Source organism: Ambystoma mexicanum, chromosome 8, assembly GCF_040938575.1.
Source record: "Ambystoma mexicanum isolate Mex_15411 chromosome 8, UKY_AmexF1_1, whole genome shotgun sequence".
In the NCBI taxonomy this organism is placed as follows: domain Eukaryota; kingdom Metazoa; phylum Chordata; class Amphibia; order Caudata; family Ambystomatidae; genus Ambystoma; species Ambystoma mexicanum.
In genome coordinates this window covers 998,929,803-998,956,578 of record NC_090929.1, presented here as the reverse complement: position 1 = coordinate 998,956,578, position 26,776 = coordinate 998,929,803, and the positions used below count along the sequence as shown (strand labels likewise).

Sequence of the window (26,776 nt, the reverse complement as noted above, 5' to 3'; positions counted from 1 at the left end):
ATGGTGTCCGTCATCGCGGGTGCAGACACCTTCACATCAGGGATTGGGGGACAGACTCTAGGCAGAAGTCTACGGCATTGAAGATTCAGTTCGAAGGTTGCATGTTGTTTGGGGAATACCCTTGAGAAAAAGGTGCACAGGGTTTTTTAATCTGACAAGTATGCAGGGCAGTTAAAGAGTAAGTCTGCTCCTGATTCAAGGGGCTGCGCCCCTACTAGACAACCCCTACGATCTCTGGCTCACCCTAGTGTACGGGGGCGTCCAGTGACAGGAAGGAAATAGCTTTCGTCGGGTCTTTCCTGACGCCAGGCCGGTTGGGGGTTACCTGCAGTACTTCTGGACCCTATGGACCGTCCTTCTGGAGATGCCTGGGTCAATCGACTGGTGCACTGGGGTACAATCTGGAATTCGTGTCCCCTCCTCTTCTGACCAGCACAATTCGCATGTCGCTCCCCAGGTGCCCTGTCAAGAGGTTGGCTATGCATCTGGCCCTGCAGGACCTGCTCTCCAAGAGGGTCATTAGACAGGTTCAGCAGAACAAGCAGGATCTGTTGTCTATTCCATTAGGTTTCTGATTCCAAAACACCCTGGGTCATACCATCTTATCATAGACCTGAAGGCCCTGAACCTTTACATTTAGACTCAACATTTAAAAATGGAATGTCTTCAGCAAGGTATTCCACTACCGAGAAACTTGGATTTCCTGGCATCCTTGGACCTACAAGATGCTTACTTTCACATTCCCAGCTGGTCCTCACACCAGACGTGTCTCCGGTTTGCTGTAGTAGGGGATCACTTCCAGTTCTGTATCTTGCCTTTTGGCCTCAAATCTGCACCCCAAGTCTTCACCAAGGTTCTGGGACCGGTCATTGTTGCTCTACACCTATGGGATATTCAGGTCTTTCCATATCTTGACGACTGGCTCCTGAAAGCCAGATCAATGGACCTCCTGCATCAATATGTGAAGGCCACCTGTGCCCTCCTGAGTTCCCTGGGGTTCCTCGTCAACTGGCCGAAGTCTCACCTGTAAGCCCCCTCAGGACATTCAGTTTATCGGGGCCAGGTTCTGGACCGTAAATGGTCTGGTGATGCTTCCTCTCGCCAGTGCTCAGCAGTTGAGGGCCTGCCTGGTGGTTCTTCTTTCTCGGGGGGTGGCTTCAGCCTGGGATTTCCCAGGCACAGGGGATCATGGCATCCTGTGTGTTTCTCATCCCTTTGGCCAGACTTCATCTTCGTCCGCTGTTGCTCCACAGCCACATCCACAGGTTCTCGAAGGAAGCCTCTCTCGACTTCAATGCCCCAATTCCGGTGGTTCCCTCCCTCCAGGACCAGCTCCAATTGTGGCTCCATCTGACCAATCTCTTAAAGGGGTTTCCTCTGTTTGCCCTTTCTGATCATCGTTACCACAGATGCCAGCCTTTAGGACTTTCTTTAGGACAGACCCACCAGGAACTGTGGTCCAGCAGGGAGGCATCCAGGTCTTCCAACTGGAGGGATCTGGCTGCAGCCTTCGGGGCTCCACAGGCTTTTGCCCCTGTGTTGCAGGGGAGGGTGGGCCTCTTAAGATTAGACAATACTGCCACAGTAGCCTGTGTCAACCGTCAAGGGAACTCCCGCTCAAGTTCTTTGGGGACTCTGGTCCTTCGTCTTCGCACCTGGGTGGAGACTCACTTTCTGTCCTTGTTGGTATGTCATATCAGGGATCGGGACAATGTAGTGGCAGACCGCCTCAGCAGGGTTTTTTCTTCAGAGTATTGTATGCTTTGGGATGTGGCCTTTCGGATGGTGTGCAGTGTGCTGGGGTCTCTGATTCTGGACCTATTTGCCTCACCCCTGACCGCCAAAGTTCTTTGTTACTCTTACGTCCCGTCCCCTTTACTCCATACTTTATGGGCGTCCCTTGCGAGTGACGGGAGACGGAACCTTTTTCACCAGAAAAAATCTTCTTTAAATTTAGAGGCACACGGGTGCGTGGCCCTGGGAGTATGCGCTCACCTGACTCCGCCCACCGGCGCCGCTCCTCAGTCCCCTTTTTTCCGCATCGACGGCACCCTTCACATATTCTTCTATCTTTGTCTTTTTCTTTTCAATAGGTACTTGGTCCTCTGACTCCACGCTCCTCCCCGGCGCATGTCAACTTCAGCGGGCTTCAGCAGGTGTCCAGCCTGCGAGGGGCTCTTCCCTACAACCGACCCCCATGGCCTTTGCCTCCGCTGCCTTGACCCCGACCACAGCTGGGAAGGTTGTTCCACCTGCAACGCATTGACTCCACGGGCACTGAAGAACAGGCTAGCTAGGTGGAGGGAGCTCTTCCAGAAGTCACCTCCAGAGGACCTAAAGGACTTTGTCAAACATCGCTCGAGGCCGAAGGAAAGGCCTCTATTCACCATTGCACCCCATAAGAGTGACTCCTTCGCAAGGAAGTGCCCGACCGGGAGGAACCTGTTGGGTTCTAGTACCAGCATACGTACCGAGGCTAGTCCAACTACCGGTCTCACGGCCGAGGGGTCTCCGGATCCTTCCGGTGTCAGTGCTGAGGGACCGCAAGGTTCTTTTACTGGGGTTACTCCTGAGGGGCAACGCCCTAGTACCGGCATCATGTCCGAGGGGGCACCTTCATGCAGCACTGCCGGCAGCTCTGCAGAGGGCAAAATGCCTTCCAGGTCATTGCCTGAGGTGCAGGAAAGGCCTTTTGTTCCAACACCAAGCGTCTTGAACGGGGCTGGTTCCAGCGAGCCAGGCACCACTTCATTACGTGGCACGCAGCTCAACAAAATGGCTGCCGCGCCAGACAAGATGGCCGCTCATCCGATACCTCCTCTTGCGGAGAAGGTGGAGGAAAGAGTCACAAGGTGGGACTGTTGTCAACCAGGTGCATGGCCTACAGTTTATCCATCCGCAGGGCAGGTTTCCCCTGCACCCCAGGCAAAGTGTGCCCCAGACCCCGCTGCCCTTGGCCACTCCGTCAATATCACCGGCCACCTCTACAGCCTCCGAAGACAGGTTCTTCGAAAGGTTCCTAGGGCTGATGCGAACTTCCAGATGGGGGCCATCCTCCAGAATGCCATCAGGGACATGCTCCCTCATGTCACCCCACCAGCACCCACAGTCATTCCTCTAATGGCTCTGGTGCCACAGGCCCCAGCACAGATGCCACTGCCCCAGCCGAATCCTCCGATTCCTGCTTCCCTGCCTCCCACAGTACAGGCGGTTCCACACCAGCCTCCGCACCAGCTCTGGACCCCCTGAGCCTGGTGGACCTGAACCAGCAGGAGGACCCGACACGCCATCTTCAGCCAGGGCCTTCCACGAACGCCTTGCAGGTTTGGCACAGTATTTGGGCCTTCCTCAGCCTGAGGTAGAGCAGCCCGAGGAGGGGGTCTTAGCAGAAGTCCTCAACCTAAGACCCCTGTGAAATAAAGACAAGCGACCAGGTAAGTAGAAGACATATTTATTGTCTCATACTAAGGAGCTCACCAAAAGACCCCCAACCCAGGCAGCATCCAGGGTCCAACTGACATAAGTTAAGAAATAACACTGTGATGTAATAACATTCCAAAAGCTATGACATGAGCAAGATCCATTATGGAACAATATAGTGTCATTGCCAGCACTGACATTGGCTGCAGATGTTACCACAGCAACAAGCAAAACATTTATACACAGAACCTATATACAACAACCCCCTATCAAAACGGGATCCCGATGCAGAAAGACGTAGTTGCCCTGGCCAAGAAGGGGTGGCTCAAGCCGCACTTGGCCCAGCCTGTCAATCGGCACCTCGACGCCAAGTACAGGCAGATGGAGGGGGACACACTCTTGCTTTCAGCGCATCCCCAACCGCACACTCTTCTTTGATAGCTGCAGCGTCACTCTATTCCAAGCCTCAGTCGTCCTCGGCCACCTCGTCCTCGACACTGCTAGGCAAGGAGGAGATCTTGGAGGTGTACGGGAAAAGCCTGTACTCCAACACCTCCTTGCACCTGTGGCAGGCCAACACAGATGCCATGTTGGTAGCCGCTAATCAAAGGCTCTGGCAGGAAATTGCGGACTTCCTCCCAGAACTTCCGGCACAGAGCCAAGTGCGCTTCAAGGCGGGATTAGGAGAATCCAGGCTGGTAGCGCAGGACTTTATGTAGTCCACCGTGGCCCACATTGATACCTCTGCCCGGGCCATCTGCATTGCCACGGACATGAGAAGGACGGCCTGGCTCCAGGCTACTAAGTTTAATGTCCAGGAACGCATATTGGACCTTCCCTTCGAGGGCAGTGATCTCTTACCATCCACCAAGGATGAGGAATTGGATAAAAAGAACAACAGCTCACAAACCGCAAAGTCTTTATCTATTCTTACAAAGGCCACGCCCAAGGCCTACACCCAGTCGCAGCAACGCTCCGACAAGGGGCAGGTGTTTGGCAGGTTCCGAGGCTTCCAAGACAACCGGACCGTTCTCCAAGTCAGCATTGGAGGAAACAACACAAGGGAGGCGGGGGTCAAGGCTTTTTTCCAATCCCCCTCCTCCTCAACAGCCTCAGGGGAAATAAAGGCATGACACACCCCTTCGGGTCCACGTGTCTCCTGTGGGGGGAGGGGGCAGGCTTGTCTTTCATGTGCAATTTTGTTGCCAGAATTTTTCAGACCCTCGGATCCGCTCTGTAGTCTCCACGGTGTACCGCCTACCGGTACCTTCCTCTCCTCCCTCCTCCCTTCCTCTCCCACAGATTAGGACAGCAACTCTGCTGGCGGAGATCCGGTCGCTCGTCGAGATCCAGGCTGTGGAAGAAATCCCAACCTCCTTGGGCTTTTATTCCAGGATTTATTTTCGCCATACAGAAGAACCACCAGGCTGGCCTGAGAGTTGTGTTGGACCTTTCCACCCTCAATTTCTCCCTCCCTCTGCAAAAATTAAAGATGGTTTACGCCAGCTCTTATTGCGGAAACACTGGACAGGGGAGACTGGATGTGCTCCCTGGATCTGAAGGATGATTACCTATACATCCCCATTTGGCAGCTGCATCGTTCCTTACTACGCTTCAGGATCATGGGCTTCCATTTCCAATACAAGGTGCTACCCTTCGGCCTCAACTCGGCTCCCAGGGTATTTACTAGGTTGATGAATGCAGTGGCAGCCCTCCTCAGTGTCCAGGGCCACCACGTCAACCCATACCTGGACAACTGTCTCGTCTGGGCCACCTCTCAGGAAGCAGTTCAGCAACTGCCTCCGCACTGATTAACACACTCCACGACCTGGAGTTCACGATCAATCTCAAGAAGTCTCTGTTGCAGCCCACGCAGAGCCTGACCTTCTTGGGCCTCATCTGGGACATGGGCTCTGTGAGAGTTTTTCCCTCGGAGGACAAGATTGCAGCCATCAAGAGAGCTACAGCTCACTTCCTTTCCAGGCCTGTGAACTCGGCCTGTTGGTACCAACACCTACTGGCGCTTATAGGAGTGGTCCTTTCTGCCGTGCCCCACACAAGACTCAGGATGCAGAGATTACAGCTGTACTTAGCAGCCTCATGGAATCAGGAGAAGGGCTCCCAAGAGGAGCCAGTCAACATTCCTCCCTTTCTCCTCTCAGACCTCCACTGGTGGTCTGCGGACTTCAACCTGAGGCAGGGCAAGCCCTTCCGGCAGCTGACCCCTCAGGTCACAGTTACTACGGACTCTTCCCTCGAGGGCTGGGGATCTACCCTGGACAACCACAGCATCCATGGAGTCTGGACTCAGCAGGAGTCCCACATCAATTGGCTGGAGTTGATGGCCATATGGTTGGCTCTCAAGGCCTTTCTCCCTCTTATCGAGGGCAAGACAGTTCTTATCGAGACAGACAACTCCACCAGCATGTACTATGTCAACAAGCAGGGGGGCACCAGATCCCCTCTGCTGTGCAACCTGTCAGTCGGCATGTGGGAATGGGCTCTGGAGAACAACATTTACCTCATGGCTGTCCACCTCCCGAGGGAATCCAACTTGGAAGCGGACAGGCTCAGCAGACTGAGGGCAGAAAATTACGAGTGGCAATTGAACGACCTGGTACTGAAGGAGTTCTTCCTCAGGTGGATCTTTTTGCCTCCTGGGACAACAGGCAATGCCAACAATTTGCCTCCGGCTCCCTGGGCGACGCACTCCAGATCCAATGGAACGACATGACGGCATATGCCTTTCCGCCCACACCCCTAGTCCACAGGGTGATCTGCAAGATAAAGGAATCCCGGCACCTCAGCATCATTTTGATAGCTCCCTGGTGGCCGGCCAGACCATGGTTCTCCGAGCTCCTCAGCCTTTCGGACAGACCACCCATTCTCCTACCGCTGGGCCCAGCCCCTCTCCTGGCCCAGCAGGGGGGCAGGGTACTCCACCCTGCTCCTCACAAGCTAGCCCTTGTAGCGTGGTTCCTGAGCAGTTCACGCTGAAAAACTTAAGTCTATCTCAGGCTAACCTAGAGATCATCCAGGGCGCTATAAGCAAGGCTACTAGGAGCCAATATAAGAGTAAATGGTATAGTTTCTGTCATTGGGCCGACTCTAGGGAGATCGAACAACTTAAGTGCACCTTGGACGACATGCCTTCTTTTTCAGCACAACTCGCCCACTCCAGTGTGCAGGTGGATACATTCCGCACCTAACTGGCAGCCATAGGGGCTTACAGGAGGGCCTAAGGTGGCTTCCAAATTTCACATCTCACAGGAGATTATCCTTCCTTCCTTTTTTGCCCTCTCCCTCCTCCCCAGAGGCTGCTCTACTCTGGATGTCAGGAGGGCTGTCCTGGTTTATTTGGAACGCAGTAAGGTCTTTTGTTCCTGCGCCAGCCTGTTTGTCACATTTGGTGGTGCGACCCATGGGGGGGGGCGTCTGTACCCACGATCAGTCGATGGCTGTGGGATGCCATCTTCTTGACATATTCTTCTGTGGGTTCTCCCCTCCCGTCTGGGGTGCAGGGTAGGTTCACACGGGGGATGGCTTCCTCTTGGGCAGAGGCGCGTGGGGTTCATATTCAGGACATTGGTCATGCCCAGGGGAGCCGACTTATGAATTTCTCGGGGGGGGGGGGGCGGGGAGGGGGCCCAAATACAGGAAGTGACAGTTATAGGGCCGCAAATTTGCATGTAGTCGCCAACTAGGTGCACCGGCGCGCGGCGGGGTAGAGGAGGCGCGCGCAGCGCAGAACGGTGGAAACATTGGATAACATGTACTGCATATACTAAAGTCAAGTAAGAAGGAGATTTAAGCCTTCGAGTTGCATTCCAGTAGGCCATCACTGCCCCTACTCCACCCCTCTATAATCATCCAGGTTGTAGTAGCCCTCAAAAGGCAGAGCAACACAATAGGATGGGAGAAAGAAATGCCGTCCCATGCTGTGAGTGTGTCAAACGTCAGAGCAAAGACTGTGCTTGTGCCTCCTACCTTGGAGCACAATCTCACTAATTTGGTGCAAATCTCGCAAGTGGGGGCATGTGAATCCCCTGCGTGTGTGTGGGCTGCAGACCCCACATCACATGCTCACTTCTTCAGTGTGAAACCCTGGCCAAGGCTCTTTGGGCAAGCATTCAGGATGGGTCTCACACCTATAAACAGTGTGATATATTGAGTGGGCACCTCACTTCTTGGAGCATAGTATAAACCGTTGCTGGTAATCTCACAACTGAATGTACAGTTTCACTCTTGGTCATCTCAGTGACCCCATGTATATTAATGGAGTCAGTCTCCCATCTGGGAAGACAATTATATTTCTGTTAAAACACTCTGAATTGTCACTCCAGTTTTCTCGATCTATAGATCCATATTATATTCATTCAATGTGTGTGCAGTGGTGATAACTTGTATCTGAGAGAGCTCATTCTTTGATTCAGGAGAGATAAAGGGGTAACACCCCCCTGTATGTGGGATCAGGCTTATTTTGCCCCATGGCCCCTCCAGAAGGAGTGAGCAGGTTTTAAGACCCTGCTGATTCTGCTATCCGAAAGGCTTGAGCCTTCTATCTCTTGCCCCATCACGGCTCCAACATCCTGAGAGGCAGTTTATGGACAGCAGGTGCCTCCGGACATGCCTGTTGCCAATTAAATGTAGACATATCTACTATTTAGACACTGGGAGAGAGCCATGAATCCACATAGGTGGTGAAAACGCACTCAACATCCAGAACACAATGGTGTAGTGTTGCAGTCCTGCTGAGAAATGACAATTCTGAGCTTGTGAGCAGTATGCTGGATCAGTGCTGCCCCATAAAAGGTGTAAAAGCCTCTGTGAGAAGTGGCAGCACTGTCCCAACTGTGAGAAGTGTAGTATTTTCACATTAACTATGCTTAAGAACTTTGCGTTATTGAATAGTGCTGCTACATTCTGAGTAATTCCCTCCCTTTAAATATATGAGCTCTTGTATAACCACGACAGTGTTGAGTTATTCTGATGATGACAGACTTGCTCAATAGTTCTGGTTCTGTATCATTAAATGTACTTCAGATCTTTAGAGTATTGGAAGGATAGCTCAGGGGCAACGTGCTCGCCTTAGAAACAAGATGACACAGAGAAACACAGGTTCGCACCCTCGGTCCGCGCAACACAGGTTCGCTCCCTCGGTCTGCGCAACACAGGTTGGCTCGCTCAGTCCACGCTTAGAAACCTCTGGGTAGTACACGCATTATAAATAATCAATTAAAATAAAAAGAAATACATCTGTTGAGAAGTGCTGGGGCCTTGTCAATAAGAGTGTAGCAGCTCAACTGAGAAGTGCTATTGTTGTCCCATCAAAAGTATAGCAGCCCCACTAAGATGAACTAGCATTGCCTCAACAAAAGCATAGTATTATCGCTGAGAAGATTCAACAATTATAGAAGCCCTGTTACAGCAGTCCTATCCTATCAAGAGTATAGCGAGCGAACTGAGGAGTACCAGCTTGCCCCATTTCAAATATGGCAGCTCTACTGGAAATACGCCTCTGCTCCCCGCCCATAGCATTCACTGTCACCATGTGCACACTCGTAGACATGCAAACAGTCTCATTTGCCCTCTCCCTGCCCATCCCACACTTTGCATCTGTACCTCCATTTCTAAAAATCCTTCTGGGTTGGGTGTACCTCTACATTTGTGCACCCCTCTTGGTAAGAGAGGTGCACAGATGTACAAATACACCCAACCCAAAACGATTTTTAGAAATTGAGGGACAGACTTGCTTTGCATCTGTGCCTCCATTTCTAAAAATCCTTCTGGGTTGGGTGTACCTCTACATCTGTGCACCCCTCTTGGTAAGAGAGGTGCACAGATGTACAAATACACCCAACCCAAAACGATTTTTGGAAATTGAGGGACAGACTTGCTTTGCATCTGTGCCTCCACCCCGGTGCACAGATGCACGAGGCTCTTGCTTTGCATCTGTCCCACAATTTCTAAACATCGTTTTTCCCCCGCTTTTAGCTGGGCCGCCAGAGAGAGACACAGTATGGATGGAACAAAGGGCCATGCATACCGCGCCTCTTCTCTCCGGCCCGGGGGGTGGGCGGGGACACAGCCCCGACTTCATTCTGCCAGGGGGGGGTGGCACCCCTGGTCACGCCACCACCTGGTCTGATCCTAACATTTTAAAACTCCACCTTAAAGAAGCATGGGCTTTCAGGTCTAGGGTCTTGAGTTTGGCGCTTCTGGGAATTGATTTTTGTTGCTACTGTCTTGGACTGTGTGCTTCAATAAATTGCTGTTGGTCGGGTTGCATATCCCAGTTTGCCCTGTGTTTTTTTTGTTTACATCGGCCCGTTCCCTCTGGAGTTGGCACGCCTCATACTTGAGTACTGGGACAAGGAAGAGTGGGCATGGAGGTAATGCCTGGATTACTTACTGATAATCATAATTACTCCTAGACCTACTCTTCCTCGTCCCAGTACACGTTTCTCACCTCACTCTCCCCGTTGCCGAATGGGGCTTTCGGGCAGTGCTATTTACTGTTGCTCGTGGGAGGCTGGGCTATAATGACCATAGGCTGGGAGAGGAGGGAGCGTAGCTAAGGGAAATAAAAATCGAAAAGGGGTTCCTGTGGGAGGTGGGCCACCGCATACTTGAGTACTGGGACGAGGAAGAGTGAGCTAGGAGTAATAAAGAGTACTGGTAAGTAATCGAGGCAATACCAGAAGGGCATGTCAGTGTGGGCATGTTCGGTTTGCCAATTTGGCCAGTTCGGTAACTTAATACACTGCATTTTAAAATGCCCAGTTTGATGTTTTCTAAATTATCCCTATACAAGTTTTAGCCATTTTGTCAAGAAAAGTCACGAGAAGCAGTTTTCAAATTTAAAATCTCTTACGTTTTTTGTTGCCCGTACTTAATGTTTTGCCCTAGTTATTTCTTGGTGGCTCCGTTGATAGTGCGTAGCGTATGTAATTCCGCTCCACGGTGCGTTTGTTTGGAGGAGGCTGAAACGTTCCCGCGCAGTCTGTGGTTGTGGCGACCTTTCGGTGCTCTCTGTGCGATTCCTTGTTATTTCCTCTGAGCCGCCTCAGGTTTAGTGGGTAAGCACAGCACTGACCCCCTGTGGCCAAAAGAGAAAACTGTAATCCAATTTAGCCACATGAAATGTATGCAGTGGTTTCGGAGGTTGGCTCGGTCAGGAGATCTGGAAATGACTTCTCAAAAGAGCCAGTGAGGACAAAATATAATTGCGCCTTAATTTGGACCATTAGCTGCATCTTTTATGTTTTGTTATCTTTAATTTGTATAGTGCCTCCTGTCTTAGGTTATGGAATCGAAGCGCTTTTCCTGTCAAAGTGGCAAAGGAGGCGTATGATAGAACATTCATTAGTGATAGGGAGGCGGAAAGTCAGGTAGATAGCAGGGGTGAGGGACAGATAAGATGCTCAGGAAGGCATGAGAAGTAAAAGGTTGAGGAACTATGTATACAATCGGACCGCATTTATAGTGGGACTCAGCTGTATTGTATGAGGTGCAGCACCTTAAGGAGATCCCAATTAAGAGAATATTTTATTTAAAAAATAGATGCTAATCATTGGAGGCGTGGATCCTTTAACTGCTGAGCACAGCAGTTAAGTCCTTGGCTGCATCAAGGCTTCATTAGGCTCTTGCTGTAATACCCCTGTCCACCTGTCCAGGGGGCACTGAGTGTACACGGGTGCTCCTGGGCTCGGGCACCCCTGGGAAAGGCTAATTTCGTCAAAGGCCCTAAACTTATAATGGGACTTTTTGTTTTTTTTTAGCCAGTCACCTCCGCCTGCTCCCCTCGGCTCTCACTGGGAAAACCAAAAGTCTACGCCCCTGCCCCTTTCCAATTGTTGCCCCAGGCTGAGCGTCATGGCAGAGTGCTGCCTTCTGCCGCAACCTCATCAGTTTGGGAGGGCTTAAGCCCGCCCGCACCTTAAGTCAGGGGCTGGTGCCATCTCTGCCTCCCCAGCCCCACCCCAATCAGCTTCCTCAAGGGGTATCCGTCCTTCACCCCACACCTCATGTTCCCACGAAGGAGGGGTTCCCCTTATCCCTGACCCCCAAACCTCTTTAACCACAATTCCCTGACTTACCTGTTGACATGATGTCCTTCTCATCTGCTTCCTTCTTGTTTGTGCATCATTGGCACACCTACCCGCCATGCCCTCAAACTACCCCTTACCTGCCTACTCCCCGCCTGCCTTCCGAACCCCAGCTGACTCGCGTTACCTTTGCACGTTAGTGGAAACCATTGATTCAAACGCACCGCGGTAAAGACCTGGGCCGCCGTGAAAGACTTGGCACACCCAGAGTTAATGTCATATATGTTTCGATGTCACCAGTTGGTCTAGGGAGTCAAAAGTGTCTCCTGGTGGTTGTTGGTATCAAGATGTCCAGGCTTTTCTAGGCTTCAAGCAGTAGCTAAATAGCTCCCAGCAATTTCGAAAGACCTTTCCTCGTATATATCCGGGCTATGTTCTCCTTTAGCCAATGTAAAAATGTTTTTAATAGGTCTTTACACATGTTAAAATGAGGCATGGTAACTGTTGTGTCCTGTGCTTGTCCTGCTGGCCATGTTGACTGAAGGTTAAATGCTTTTGAGTGCTCTGTGTATATGCAGCTCAGAGAATGTTGAGAGTGCTTGAATGAATGTTCAGTGAGCTTGTCAGTTGAGGCTGAGCCATTACTGTGTGTGGTGGCTGGTGGGCGTCTCCTATCTTGTATGTAATTTAGAGGCTTAAGTGACGCCCTAACCTTTGAAACTTAACAATAACGCCTAAGAACATCTTGCCTACGGCATCCTGACCCATCATTGATGACACCTGAGCGACTTAAGATAGAATTGTAACCCTACCAACCCGAGGCGAGCGCCATACAAAACCAAAAAAGTGACATTTACTATCGCAGTGCTCTTGTCTACCTAGTGCGGGCGTAACCTTGGGATTTAAATGTCAGAAGTACTACAGTTCAGCTCTCCGAAGTGGAATTCCCCTGCAAGCCAGAGGAACTGTTGCACAAGTCTCTTCGGGGGTTTCCAGAAACTGTTGAGCAATAGTTTTAATCGACCTTTCAGTTTCTTTTCAGTTCCAAGCAAACGGCAAATTAAGTTTTCACATTTCATTCCCAGCATGTATTCGTATTTATTGAAAATGAAAAGTGGTTTGCAAGAAGCACTGTAGAAACAGCAGGTTGATTGGCAGAGCGATCCAGCTGCTTGGTGCTTTATAACCCTATAAAAATATATATATACACACATTGGACCCTGGTTACTCAGTCCTAGCTCTCCAGGGGCTTATACCGCGGGCTGGAATATGTGTACAAGATGCTTCATATTTCAAAACACAATTCAATTTGAGTTTGTCCCCATGAATACATCAGTGAGGATGTGTATCAACATTTATATATATTATTTTTTTTTTGTCTCATTAAAAAAGTTATACCAAAAAATACTAAATTGCATTTATATACACATGGAGTAATTATATCATTTGAAACATCAGAAAAAATCGTAGTTAATACCAGACAACGTGCCACCTTAAAATTTGCCAAACTTAAGACTGCATTTAAAAGAAATCTTTGTGTTAGATCTGTGGGAACAAGTACAACCACACACCATTTTTTCTAAAAATGTGGACACTTAATGTTTCAGCCACACCAGAGTTGATTCCTCGACCTCTCGCTGTTATATATGGCCTGAAGGCCAACATTACTTACAGAGACCAATAAAGGGATCCTCCCATGTCACGAGTGTAACTCTTGTATGTCATTTCATGATAATCTTAGTAAACATCCGGTTTCTCTTAGGACATATATTTATTAAAGGGTACAGCTGTTCCACCCTGTGGTATTTTATCCTGCCATGCAGTTTGGGAGCGACAAGCGTGCGGCATGGAGTAAATTTACTGATTTCTGACTATTGCTAGTGTGTGTAGTCCTTGCCGCGGTTGTTAATTTTATATGTGGTACACCCTATGCAAACCTATGGTATTGTAGTAAATATATTAAAGCGAGTGGGTATGGAGCATTAAAAATTGCTTGAGGACAGCAAAAGACCGATATTAAATAAATGTTCAGGAAATAGTTTTTAAAGATGTGAAATCCAGTGGTGATGGCAGTTTGGTGGTCTTGAAGTTGAGGGGTTCAGAGAACTATAACACTCGGCCCCTCACATGGGGGAGAAGTAGAATCTTAAGGGTCATTTTGAAGCTAGTCACTGTTACACTGTGCTTAATTTCAGGGGGTAGAGAGTTCCAGTGATGGAGATCCAAGAAGGTGAAGGAACAAGGCTGTGAGGCAGAACAGGGCAGGGGACGGTTGTGCAGATGTTTACTATTGAAAAGAAAATGAAATTCTGCGCTTGAGAATGGTTTCTATAACTAGCGTTGTTTTATCCCTGTGATTCAGGTGCAAGAAGTCTTACCCCAGGTCACTGTGCTCCTTGTTGGTGCGGGGAGCCGTGGGATGTGCTATACATTCTTCGCCATACATTTCCCCAAACGGATGAAGGTAAAGAGACCGGAATTACTAGTCAGTGATGTTTTCAATGTTCCCACCGAATATTCTTCTGCTGTTTCACATTCTATCACCTGATTATGTTGGCATTCAAAGCTAGTCCTAAATTATATACTATAGGGATAACAGTTATGATATTAAGATCTTTACAAATTTCGGCCATCAGTGCTTTAAAGCCGAAACTTGGGGGCGTGGTGTTTTCCAATGAACTCCAGCATGAACAGGGGATATAAAGCAACACTCATTGGATGCAGTGTACACCTCTTACCCGAGTGACTGCATCTCCACTCTATGCTGTGTACGAGATTAATCACATTTAGGGCTCCAACATGACCCAAAAATATATTTTATTTATTGGTCACTTATTAGGCGCTTATACCATTAGCAGAACTGTTTCAAAGCGCCCACAGGCCAACAGGGTGGGGGACAGGGGAAGGTAGACAAAGAATTACAACAAGATAATAGAATAGTACAAACAAATCAGAAGAATAATAGGGAGGCGAGACTAACTCACTATGCCTTGTGAGTGTTCAGAACGTGTATTTGTATGTATTTAAATTTATATAGCACTTTAATTCAAAGCGCTTTACATGAGTTACAAGCAATTACAACAAGCAATACATGACATTGAATCAAACCAGAAAACAGTACAAGGAACAATTTACATTATTGGTGAGGTTAAGTGCATATGGAGGGGGACCAAAGTGAGAGAGGAGGGTTAGAAGGTGAAGGAGGGGGAGGATTCAGTGGAGAGAGAGGAAGCTGTAAGATGCTAGGGGGGTGAATGGAAGAGGTAGGATTTTAGAGAAGTGCAAAATGAGGGATAGGAGGTAGTAGAGCGGGAGGGGAAGGTGGTTCCAATGGAAAGGAGCGAGAAGTTGGAAGGAGCGGAAGCGGGAAGGGGCGCAGGGTGGAGGAGGAGGAGAGAGAAGGAAGAGATCCACAGAACAGAGAGAAAGAGAAGGGGTGTAGAAAGGGAGGATAGATAGGGAGGGGCAAGACAATAGAGGGCTTTGAAACCTAGACCGAGGAAGTTAAATTTAAGCTGGGAGTGAAAAGGGAGCCAGCCTATTGAGTCAAGGGAAGAGGAGATGGAGTTGTGAGGTTAGAGAAGGCAGAGGGAGCGGATAGCGGAGTGGTAGATGGATTTGACGTGCAAGTGCACAGGGCAAGGGGGGCAAGGGATAGATGCTGTGGTGTTCATGGAGAAGTGCTCAGGGTGAAGTGCTAAGAAGAAAAAAAAAAGTAATTACAACCTCCAGTGGGAGGGTGGGCCTAAGCAAATGCAGTAAAATAGACAGCGGCTGGGATGAAAGATGTGGGGGGGGGTCAGGGCCCTGAGGACACATAAGGGCCCTTCACATCAGTCACGCTACTGTATCATTAACAGGGAAGAGAGGAGGAGAAGGAAGAGGTCAAGAGAAAGGTTTTGAAACTTTTTCAGATCTTGAGGTCCTGCTCAAGACGCCGAGGGAGAGGGGGGCTATTCCACAGACGGGAGACGGGGGAAAAAAAGCAATCGACCACCAGATATCTGTTTAGCAAACCACTTCACACGCAAGGAATTGGTGCCAGAGGAATGCAGGTGTCTAGAAGGGGAGTATTTGGTCAGGAAGAGTTGAAGATAGAGTGGTCCCCGGACCCGGATTGCCTTCTGGATAATACAGGGGATTTAATCCATGCTGGGACCGGGAGCCATTGAAGGCTTTGTATGGCAGGAGAGATGCGGTCTCTGGGCTCAAGGCCAAGGATAAGTCTTGTTGCCCTATTCTGGGTTAGCTGGAGGGGACGTAGCATGGACAAAGGAAGATTAAGGAGGAGGCTATTGCAATAGTCTAGCCTGGAGAGAAACAGAGCACAGGTAACATTGAGTCTCTGGGGGAAGGTGAGGAAGGGTAGAGTTCCTTTGAGAAGGAAGAGCTGAAAGTGAAACTTCTTGACAATGTCCTGAATATGAGGTATGAAGGAGAGCGAGAAGTCGAAGATGACTCAGAGATTCCTGGCTTCAGAGGAGGGGGGAGAGCCCATGGAAGAACGCCAGAGTGCAGGGAAGAAGTAGGGTGCAGGGGACACAATAGGGAGAATCTCTGTTTTGCTGGCATTGAGGCAGAGATCATTATCAGTGCACCAGGCCTGGATGGCAGAGAGGCAGTCAGGGATGAAGGAAGGTGGAAGGGCATCAGTAGGGAGTTTGAAGAATTATGTGTCGCAAGCATAGTACTGGAAGTTGGGGGGGAAAGGAGGAAATGAGGCGTGCCAGCAGAGAAAGGTATATGTTAAAGAGCCAGGGCGAAAGACTGGAGCCCTGCGGGACGCCACAGGTGGAGGAGGAAGTAGGGGAGGAGAAAGAGCCAAGTATGACTTTGGAGGAATGGTCAGTTAGGAAGGAGGTAAGCCAGTCCTGTGCCCACTCCGAGATACCAAGGATATCATGGAGCCTTTTTATGAGGATGGAATGGTTCACTGTGTCAAATGCAGAAGAGAGATCAAGGAGGATGAGGACAGCAGGGGAGTTGGAACCAAGGGATGCAAGCAGTTCTTCACGGGTGTTCAGGAGAGCAGTTTCGTGCCTCTGGATGTTCAGAATCCAGACTGTAGGTCGTGAAGACCGCCAAAAAAGTTCAGTGTGAGAGTTGAGTTGGGGGAGGGCCAACTTCTCAAGCAGTTTCCCCAGGAAGGGGGTGATGGAAATGGGGCGGTAGTTGGCTGGGCAGGAAGGGTCTGCAGAGGGTTTTTTAAGGAGGGGCGCACAAGAGAGTGCTTGAGAGAGGATGGAAAAGAACCAGTAACAAAGGAGTGATTACAGAGATCAGCAAGAGTAGGGGCGAGAGAGGAGATGTTGTCCTTGATGGTTCTGGAAGAGAATGGGGCAACCGGTATGGAAGAGACCTTCATGGAGTTGACAACTCTGGTAACAACTTCTGGGGAGACAGAAGAGAAGGAGGAAGGTGAGTGGTTGGTGGAGGCAGAGGGGGGGAGGGATGAGTTGGAAGAGTGCATGACAAGGCTGTTCAGTATGTCCTGGATTTTGGAGGTGAAATGAGTCTATTGCAAAGGGCCTCGGAAGGAGTAGGTGCAGAAGATAATGTGGTGGACGGGTTGACAAGTTCTCTGCAAATTTTGACAACTTTTGACGACCCCAAGGGGGTGGGGGGGGGGAGTGGGGGGGTGGGGGGGGGAGAGAGAGGAGAGAGAGGAGAGAGAGGAGAGAGAGGAGAGAGAGGAGAGAGAGAGAGAGAGAGAGAGAGAGAGATCCCATCATTTCAACTACATAACTCCATGGGCCTATCCACACAGTTGGGCTGTGGACATTGGGGGTGGAGAGGTCCAATTAAAATTCAGGGATAATAAGGTTGCACCTCATAATTTTAACATTTCAGAGGTATGGCGTTGAGTTTAAAAAGTGGATGCACAAGCCAGAGATGGAGATAGCTGCCTAAAAATCATCTGGCTGCAACTATTGAAAAAATGTTGCATACTTAACCTTGCCTGGGAGACAGCAATTGGGAAAGTCTAAACAGGCTGGGATCTTTGCAAGGAGAGCAAGATGGAGGGATGAATGCTGGTGGGTATCCATGACTAAAGTGCCTGACTATGTCCCTGTGCTTCCCCAAGAGAGGGTCCTGAAATGCTGATGTCTTTCCTGAGTGCCGAACCCAAAAAAACAATGCAAGTAGTTTGTCCAACAGAACCGAGTGTGGGGATTTGTTTGATTTAATACCTTCCTCTTAGATAATGGATGGGAGGGGGTGTGGTAGTAGACCCTTAGTATATTTTGATAAATAATAATGTAATCAATTCCCCTATGGCTAAATAACATAGGGGGATATTGTTAACATTTGAAATTAACAAAACTCACTCCCTGTGTGTATAAAGACTATAAGCTGTTAATGTAATCTGGTATACCTATTTTCCTTGTCAACCCCAGAATTCCCTAAAGGGAGGGGGCGTCCTTGTCTAAAAACAAAATGCCTAATGGTCACCATTCCTCAGACCAGGCCTTTAAGCAGAGGGGTGCTGAATGCAACTGAATTTCTGGGTTTTTGGTGCTCGGTAGAGAAGTGCTTTGCTAAATGAAACAAAGTGTTGTTCCTAATTGAACAATGCACACTGTCTCCTGAGAGTGAGAAGGTGAACCTGATAGAAGTGAGATTGTCTATTGGTTCAGGGTGAAGAAGGAAGAAGGGTTCTGTCAATCCAAAATATTATCAATAGTCTGTTGTACTTTCAAAACTGCTGGCATTTTTAAGTGGGCAGGGAAATTAAACATATAAAGCGCTGCATGTGTGAAATTACTTTTGAAAGTAGAAAAATGTTGCAGTTGGTTTAAATCTAGACTTGATCAAGGAATACTAATGCTGCTACTTTCTCTGCTCCCACTTCTCCTGCGGCTGACTCACACAACCTCCATCTTTCTATCTCCAACACTCTGAACATCCTTGCCCCTGTCATGATAATTTGCCTGAAGTCTACCTCCAAGTGCAACTCTTGGTACGACTCCGACCTTGCCACCCTGAAATGCAAGTGCAGGTTGGCTGAGAGGAAGTGGAGGGGTTCGAGCATATCCTCTGACAAACTACCCTGCTGCAAAGGCAATACAGACTCTCTGTCCTGCCCAAGAAGAGAGTCAACATCCAAGCCTGTGTCACTGCGGCCTCTAACACGACTGAAAACTTTAAAATCTGCAAGGAGCTGGCCAATCCTACTGCAGTCTCCACCTCTCCTGTTCCCTCCTAGGCTCTCTGTATGGCTCTGGCTGCTCACTTCACCACTAAAACTCAGGACATCCTAGCCTCACTCTCCTATTCCTTTCCTTCTACCGCTCCTGGCCCCGTTCCAGCCACCTCTCCCCCTCCTTTCTCCGGTTTCTCCCTGACACCACCTGACAAGGTTTCTAGACAAGTCCGATACATAGAAGTCTCATCCAAACAGAAGCTCCCCTGCTTTTCTAGAAGCATCAAGGACCACATTGACACCCTCGCTCCATGCTTGGCCGATTTCTGCAGCCACTCTTTCGCCACTGGATCCTTCCCCTCTCTCCTCAAGCACTCCCTTGTGACCACCTCCTTAAAAAGCCTTCTGCCAATCCTATCTGCCCAGCAAACTATCTTTATCACACCTTTCCTGTGCAAACTCTTGGAAAAGCTGGACATATCCCAGTTTACTCTCCATATTGAATCTGCTGGTTTTCTTCATGACCATCATTCAGGCTTCAGAGCAGCCAGAGGCAAAGAAACTGATCTCCTTAACACCTTCGAAGATCTGCTCTCTAATATGGACTCCAGCCATTCTTCTGTCCACTGCACCAGCTTCCCCCCTCTGACTCTGGTCACCCTCATTGGGACCTCTTCCTGCGCCTCCCAGTAAGGCAAAAAAAAAGTAGGGTCATCTTCAACTCCACACTCTCCTTCTCTGCTCACATCTCTGACCTTGCTACGAAGTCCCACTACCAGCTGCAAGCCTCAGAGGTATTCTTCCTTTTCTCACTTTCCCCCAGAAGCTCACTGTCTCCAAAGCCCTGGTTCTCTCTAGGCTGGACTAGTGCAACAACCTCTTTCCCAATCTGCCTTCATCTACTTTCCGCCCTCTCCAACTAATCCAGAACAGGACTGCAAGACTAATCCTTGGCCTCAAGTCGAAGGACTGTATCTCTCCAGCATTTAAATCCCTGCTCTGTTTCCCCGTAAATTACTAACTACCTCCAACTCTCTGAGGGTCAGATACTTCGCAAGGCAGAGTGTGAGGGGTAGATCTCCCTCTTCTGCATCAGCCTTCCTCTTGAATGGCCTCCCTATCCCTCTTAAACGTGAGCCAGACCACCTGATGTTCTGGCAGCAGCTAAATACCTTCCTATTCTCCTCTGCTTTCTCTCTCTCCCTCCCCTGTAGTGGTTCAAGGTATGGTTTAATTTTGACATTCAATGGTTTTTTTTGGGACAGGTGGGTTGAACTGTTTTTTGGCCTGTGTTGCATGTACATGAAACCCAAAAGTGAGTTTTTATATTGAAGCTTTGTTTTGTGCCACAGAGAAGGTGGCACGTGTAATCATTTGGTGCAAATATTCATTGAACCTATTTAATAAACATATATTCTTTCTGTACCCCGACCTGGTTCTTGGCTTATTGGTGACACAAGGGGAGGCATCTACATGGCTCCTCCTAAAAGCAAACCCACACGCAGTGACTGTTTTTTTTCTGGGCTGACAATACCAACACAACAGCAAAAGCATGCTTGTTCTCTCCATCTCCTGCCACTAACAAACTCACTCTCTGATCCGTCTGGAGACCATACACATGGCAGCGGTGCATTGTATAAATCACACTAACATAACATAACCATGATGCATTGCTGTGTGGCTCTGATCTGCAGGTGAACTTCCAGGGATGGCTACTATGTGGCACTGTTTTATGAGTGCCTCTTGTGTCTAAATTGCCTATTCAGTTATAATTTAGTCAAATGCTACCTTGAAGAGTTCTGCATGCAGCATCTTCCAGAAAGTTGCATCGTTTGGTTGGTATCAGAGTTCCACACTCCGTGCATTTCATAGTTGTATGCCCTGTACTGGGGGCACTGCCCCATCCATGATTTTAGCAATTGGACTTTTTCTGATAGCTGGTTTATAAGTTGGAGGGGTGTGGGCAGATGGTATGGGTGCAGCATGCAGTTAATCTTTGAAGATCATCTCTTCACACTTCTTTCAGAAAGCCTTATGAATGCTGCTTAGAATTGAAAATTTGATGTAAAAAAAAGTTTTCATAAAAGAGGAGGTGCATGGCGAACGGAGTTATCACCTGGTTGTGCCTTCTTGGTAGGGGGAAGACTAGGCAGGAGCCCTTTCCTTCATGGGCTAGGTTGTGTGCAGATGTACATTGCCGCTCCCTAGTGGCTGCTGCTGGCAGTGTTTGCCCAGTTCCTTATCGCTGATGCACAGGCTCTCTCTCTCTATCTCAGCAGAGATTCCATGGGCTGCATGTAGTTTTCGATCAGTGCTGCCTCTGGAGCTTTCGCAAGAAAGCTTTTCTGTACACCAATTGGAGTAACTGACACAGAGAATTGGATTTCCGCAGTCTGTTGAGCGATTGCAAACCGCTAGCCAAGCTTCTCTTCCTACCTACCCTAGCACAACTCTTTGTGGAAGCTATGGTGGTATTGCCGGATTCGCTTAACTAAGCTCAAACACGCATTAAGCATGTCTACGTTTGACTTTCTGCGATTCATGACTGTTGTCCCTCATTGACCACGCATGTCATCTTTTAATATCATGCTTCTTCGCGCTTCTAAGCTCTGCATTAATGTTATTGGTACCTACATAGCACCAGCAGCCATTCGCATGGCTTTGTAGTGCTATCAGTTCGCATGTAACGCCTGGTTTATGTATATCCAGCTGTCCAAGGGATGCGGACTGCAGAACTGTTGTGATGTTACACGGCCTTCGCGTGAATGGGAGGAGGCGTTTCTGGGAATTGCCTTGCCGAGCAACTAGTGGTGGTGGGGGTTTGGGGGGTTACGTGCATCACGTATTGTTTGCATGTTCTTTTGTATCCGGCCCGCCGATGCTGAGTGAGCAAGGTTAACATCTCTGAAGGCTCGGTGATTTGTGCGGGGGCAGATGTTAAACATCGGACAAAAATAGCAGTCACTGCAACCCCCCTGGGACCGTTCAAAATATAATATCAAGCATATAGCGATTCTATGGCTTTCCATGGCGTAGTTATCGCGTCAAAAACGTGAATCGCGCACCCTGTCTTTGCTTAAAATGTGTGGGAGGTGAGGGGCGGGGGATTAAATCTCCCAGCAATGGAACTTTAACTTCCACAAACCCTGCAATCTTTAAAGTTCCTATAATATAGATGTGTATGAACACAGGCCCAGGTGTTTGCTTTTCCGCCAATGGCTGCGCCTGTATGTTTTTTTGTTAATCATGTTAGCTGTATACAGTTGCATTATTCTTCCGTATGTGAAAGGCTCTTGTTAAACCCCAAAAATGCTCCCGGGGCACGGTTGGATTAAGAGCCCGCCCCTCCAGAGCGAGAGTGTAGGAGCGCCGTTTAACAATGAAGCAGCTAATACCTGAAGCTACATCGGGACACATTCCTGCTCACAAGGCCGTGTCACATCACAACAGTTCTGCAGTCAGCATTACCTGGGCGGGAGACGAGAACATCTGGATAGTTTTTAAACCTGGACGTGTGGTGGCGCCCTTATTTGCCTCGGGTCTGTTAGTGTGTTCATGCTTACCACTAGTGGGTAGGAGAGCGCAGAATCATCACCCGCGCCCACACCATGAAGTCCGCCTAACCATGCAATCTCTGCTCACTGATTTACATTTCTATAACTCCTTCCAGACCTGTGCACATTTTAACTAATCCTCCTTTCATTGCCCCCATGTACTGTTCTCAGCCTCACTGTTTCTCATCCCTACCCCCGAGGACCGCCAGATATCCCCAAACCTAGCTCTGCTGGAGGAAACGTAAGCCACATTCGCATGGATATCGGAATGTACCCGGTTACTCGTGTATTTTGTTTTGGGTTGTGTCCGGATTTACACCCATTGACGCCACACCTTTGAATTTTCTAACTTATACCCGGTTCATTTCGGGGAGACAGGACCTCGCGCTTTATAAATGTCTCTCTTCTCATCCATCTATTCGGCCACTCATGAACATATAAGAACTCCCTAAAGTTTGGTTTCCCTGGAATATGAGAGACCCTTTCCCTAGCCATGTGATAATAACGAGTTAGAGCGGACTTCCACCTCTACGAACATCATCACATCAGTGCTTCATTCCTCAGTAGGTATAGGACATTGGGATTTTTTTTGTGAACACGACGTTTGACTTTGATCTCACTATGTCGTGTCCTAAAAAGTGCCCTCATTCTCCCAATAACCACTTTACGTAATTTGGCGTTTACGCGGTAAAAGTCCCAGCTTGGATGCCTGTACTGCTCCGTGTTCACGGTAATGTTTAAAGTGATAGGACACTGACCTTTCAAGGTGAAACTGCCAACAGTTTACAAGACAATTTAAAAACATCGCCTTAATGTGCACAATTACCCGCACCCTATCCGACGCGTGATTGATTAAAAAACAAGAGATCCCAATATATTAGTTTGGGTGTTCTTGAATATTCGTTTTGCCAGCTCGGAAGGTCACCTTCATGCCAACCTGCCACGTTTGGAGCTCAATAGCTACATCTTCGACATTTCCCTTATCAAGAGTTTATAAACATGCATGCTGCACTTTGTTAGTATCCAATACAACTCAAGGTTTCCTAGTAATGTTGGCGAATAGTGACATATTGAATGGAATAGGGAGATTGGCTGAGCCAATCAGCTGGTTTGTAATGCAGACACTAACAGTACTTATTTGCCCACATTAGAACTCTGTTGGTCTTTAAATAATATGTTACCGTCAGATTACCCACAAAACGTTCTCAAATACGTTGTAAGACAGTCCCATGCTCAGTGGGGCTTTTACTGGGGGGCTCCGGCACTACTAGTGGGCAACTTGCTCAAACACAAACATAGCCTCTTTTTGAATGCCCTCACGGGCGGATTATACTCTCTGGAGATATACACACAAAACTCGTCGTGGGTTCATTGTATTCTAGTACTGCGGGGAGAGCGGCCAGAAAGTTGTCCACAAGATAGCCAGCAGTCAGTCAGCGGGGAGCGGTCCGGTGCCGCCACGCCATCTTGGGGATCTACCCAGGCGCATTAAACATTGTGTTTTTATCTCAGCTGCAAGCAAAACGCTTAGGTTTTATTGGTCCCATCGCAAATCGGGATTTTTGATTAATTACCAAATCTGAAATGAAACGGTGCCCGTGCAGTGATGGGAGCACTATTGACGTATTTTGCACATGTTCTACCATGATGAATCAACCGCCCTAAATTAGGTAGATACATTTAAAGTCCAACAATGCATCTGTTATCGTCCCGTGGTCCAACTCCATGTGTTTAGAGGCATCACTAGTACCACGGTCTGGGCAGTCGCACAAGGAGGTTTCTGAATTCTCACAACCAGACACAACTGGCATGACATGTTAGCCAGACGAGAGCTGCGCTTGTTTAAAAAAAAAATCTGTTTGAGTTGTTGCATTTTTTTTGTTTTTTTGCCTTGGACTTATGTGTACACTGGAGAAGAAAAGAAGTCGAATTCTACTGGTCAAATAAAAAACAATAACTGAAACCATCAGACGCTGATACCTAGTTCAAAGGCGCAGCCGCGCAACTCGAAGCTACCGAGACACAAACCAGCAAAAACATATTGTAACTGGTCGGTTGCAATTGTGGAGCGGACAGAAAACAATCTATAAAGGACACAGTGTTGTGGGCGAACACATTTTGTGCTGCGCAAGTTTGAGAACAAGTTCACCCAGTCTTCAAAGAATCAAAAATCACTTATATGATGAATTTGCCCTTAAAGATCAACCGCTGTCTGTGGGTTGCTGTGAGCTCGCAGCGAAAATAATCTCTTCTGTGTTCGACATTGTGACGAACAGTACGTGACTGTATATACTTATGACACAGTAGTCTAAAATTTAACACATACAATACTTATCGTGTATAAGCCAATGTTGTGCAGATGTGTATACGTGTACTGCACCTCCCAACCATCCCGAAGATGTATATCCACGGCTTGTAGCGCTACGCAAAATGAAATATATTAATACATGAAGGCATCTCAATGCAAGATCAAGATAAACGTTTAATGTGATTTCCAAAAGAGTTTGTGCAATAATAGCGCGTGGTTCGTTCAGCAAACGACCTTGTTGTATTGCACGTGTGCGAGACAATGGTTGTGTGCCATGTTTGCTGTGCATGGAAGCCCGGTGCACTGTACTGATATATACATAAAAGATAAAACGCATCAACACCGAAGCAGTGTTTTTTTTCTGAATGAGATTTTTAGGTTGGCTGTACCACGTTCATTCGAGATCAACACAATACATGTTTTTTGTTATTCGTCGTCGTTTTAACTGAAAAGCCATCTTGAAAAGGTAGAGGAGAAGGATAATGGCCGCCGGCAGCAAGGCGAGGGGGAGTCTCCCAGCAGCGCTCCTCGGTCTGATGGAAGCCAGCTCACTTTTGCCCTTTGAACGCCCTGCCTCCTCCGAGAGCTGTGCACATCGTGTCCGCAATACAGGAAAAGCGATGACGCTGAAAAGCGGCCGTATCTTTGCGAAAACGCTTACGTGTATCGATAGATAACCGCTGGACTTTGACTGAAACAGAGGGGCCGCCATGTTTGCTCTGTGCTTTTCGATAACAACCTCAGATAGCTGTCTATTTCAGAAACTACAGCAAGGGAGGTTTGAAGGCGACGCAGCGAAGACTAATTAAATTAATGTAGGAATGAAAGAGCCGATTTAAAAAAAAAATCGTCGACCAATTAGAAAATGGCATTTTTTGTAACATAACATGCAGATAATCTGTGGAGATATCCCTTACATAAACTAGTGGCAATATGTTACAGTGTATATTTCCCAGGGAAACATACGCGCGTTGTTAATTTATCCGTGCCACGGCATTTTGACAAGGGAGTCGGTGACACTGCTTTGTTATTTGAAGCCATTTAACTGTTCGGCAATAGAAATCGTGATTTTGAATGCGAAGCACGTTTTTTGTGAACACGAGATTACCGATTACTTCCTGTTCAATATTTCCGTAGCACAGTTTAGTCAATGATCATTTCATCCTTGTATTTTTTTTAATAAACAAAATGAATACGGCTAGCATGTCCGTTAAGAAATGTTTAGCAACCGTAAATGTTAATTTATGTAGCACCAACATTGATTTATGTGTTGCACCCATTGTGTGAAATGATTACAACAAACACCTTTTAAAAACGTATTGCAAACGTGTATTTTATTATGAGTCTACAAAGTATGTCATCTATTGCGACAGTATTTAAGGAAATCATTCAACGATTAAAAGACATCACCTTTATCCTTCTGCCGCCAAAAAGCACTTACAATGTAAGATGGCCGAAAATATCCAGCATTTAGAAAATTAATCAGTATGGCGTCCTTCGTTCTCAAAAACATCCTAAAACAGTTGTAATTGGTTCTTTCCGTCCGTTTCCACCAGGAAGCGTTTGAAGTCGTCCTCTGTGCTTGCTTTCCGCCATTAGATGGCTGGCTGTCCAGATGTGGAGTCAATAATTCCCCCGTGCGCCTTTAAGAGCTCTTTCGAGGCAACTCAGCCGCCCTTCAGTCATGGAGCCTGCTGCAGAGCGGGGAGGGGACTAGGACAGCAAGCCTTGCAGCGCAATATTTAACGGCTTCTAAAAAAAAGGGGACGGTTCCGCCCATCCCCTGAAGCCCTTTATCACGGGGGTTTTGCCCCAGAACGGTCATAAACCGTGATGTCATTTCCTTTGGCAGCTGTCCCAACCAAGGAGCCGGGGACATGCACTGTGATGGTTGCAGAATGATGTCCGGGGTTGTGTTTTTTCTTCAGATTGTCCCTTGGCTCCTGATGCGCTAGTGCACGGCTGGCTACTTACCGGAAAATGCAATGCAGCCTGCCAAAGCACTGGCTAGACAGGTTGATTCTGGCCCGGAGGCCCACATTACAGTAATCATTTCTTCCAGTTTGCGGCTTTAGTGCCTTCTTTCGAAATTGTAAGGTACTGGCATTTGACCTATTAAGAAACCAGACACAATCCAAACTGAGATTGATTGCCAATTTACTTAGCAGAAGCCAGGAACCTTTCGGTAAATGTTCCACGAGTGAATCATATCGTTTTTGATACATGGAGTTTTATTTTACAAGTGTGTTTTTAACTTCCTAAGTTAGATGAATGAATATTTGTGTTTTCTAATGTGTTTCAC

General features: G+C 48.1%; 1 protein-coding gene across 5 annotated transcripts in view; it reads left to right on the top strand.

The window, feature by feature from the left end:
• LOC138472640 (putative 4,5-dihydroxyphthalate dehydrogenase) overlaps positions 1-26,776 on the top strand; it is a 2,792,617-nt gene that overhangs the window by 611,958 nt on the left and 2,153,883 nt on the right. For all 5 annotated transcript variants that reach the window (XM_069610913.1, XM_069610911.1, XM_069610914.1 and 2 more), the window contains one exon: positions 13,831-13,932. In XM_069610913.1, coding sequence (XP_069467014.1) covers positions 13,831-13,932 — 102 coding nt within the window. The remainder of the gene's footprint in view (positions 1-13,830; positions 13,933-26,776) is intronic.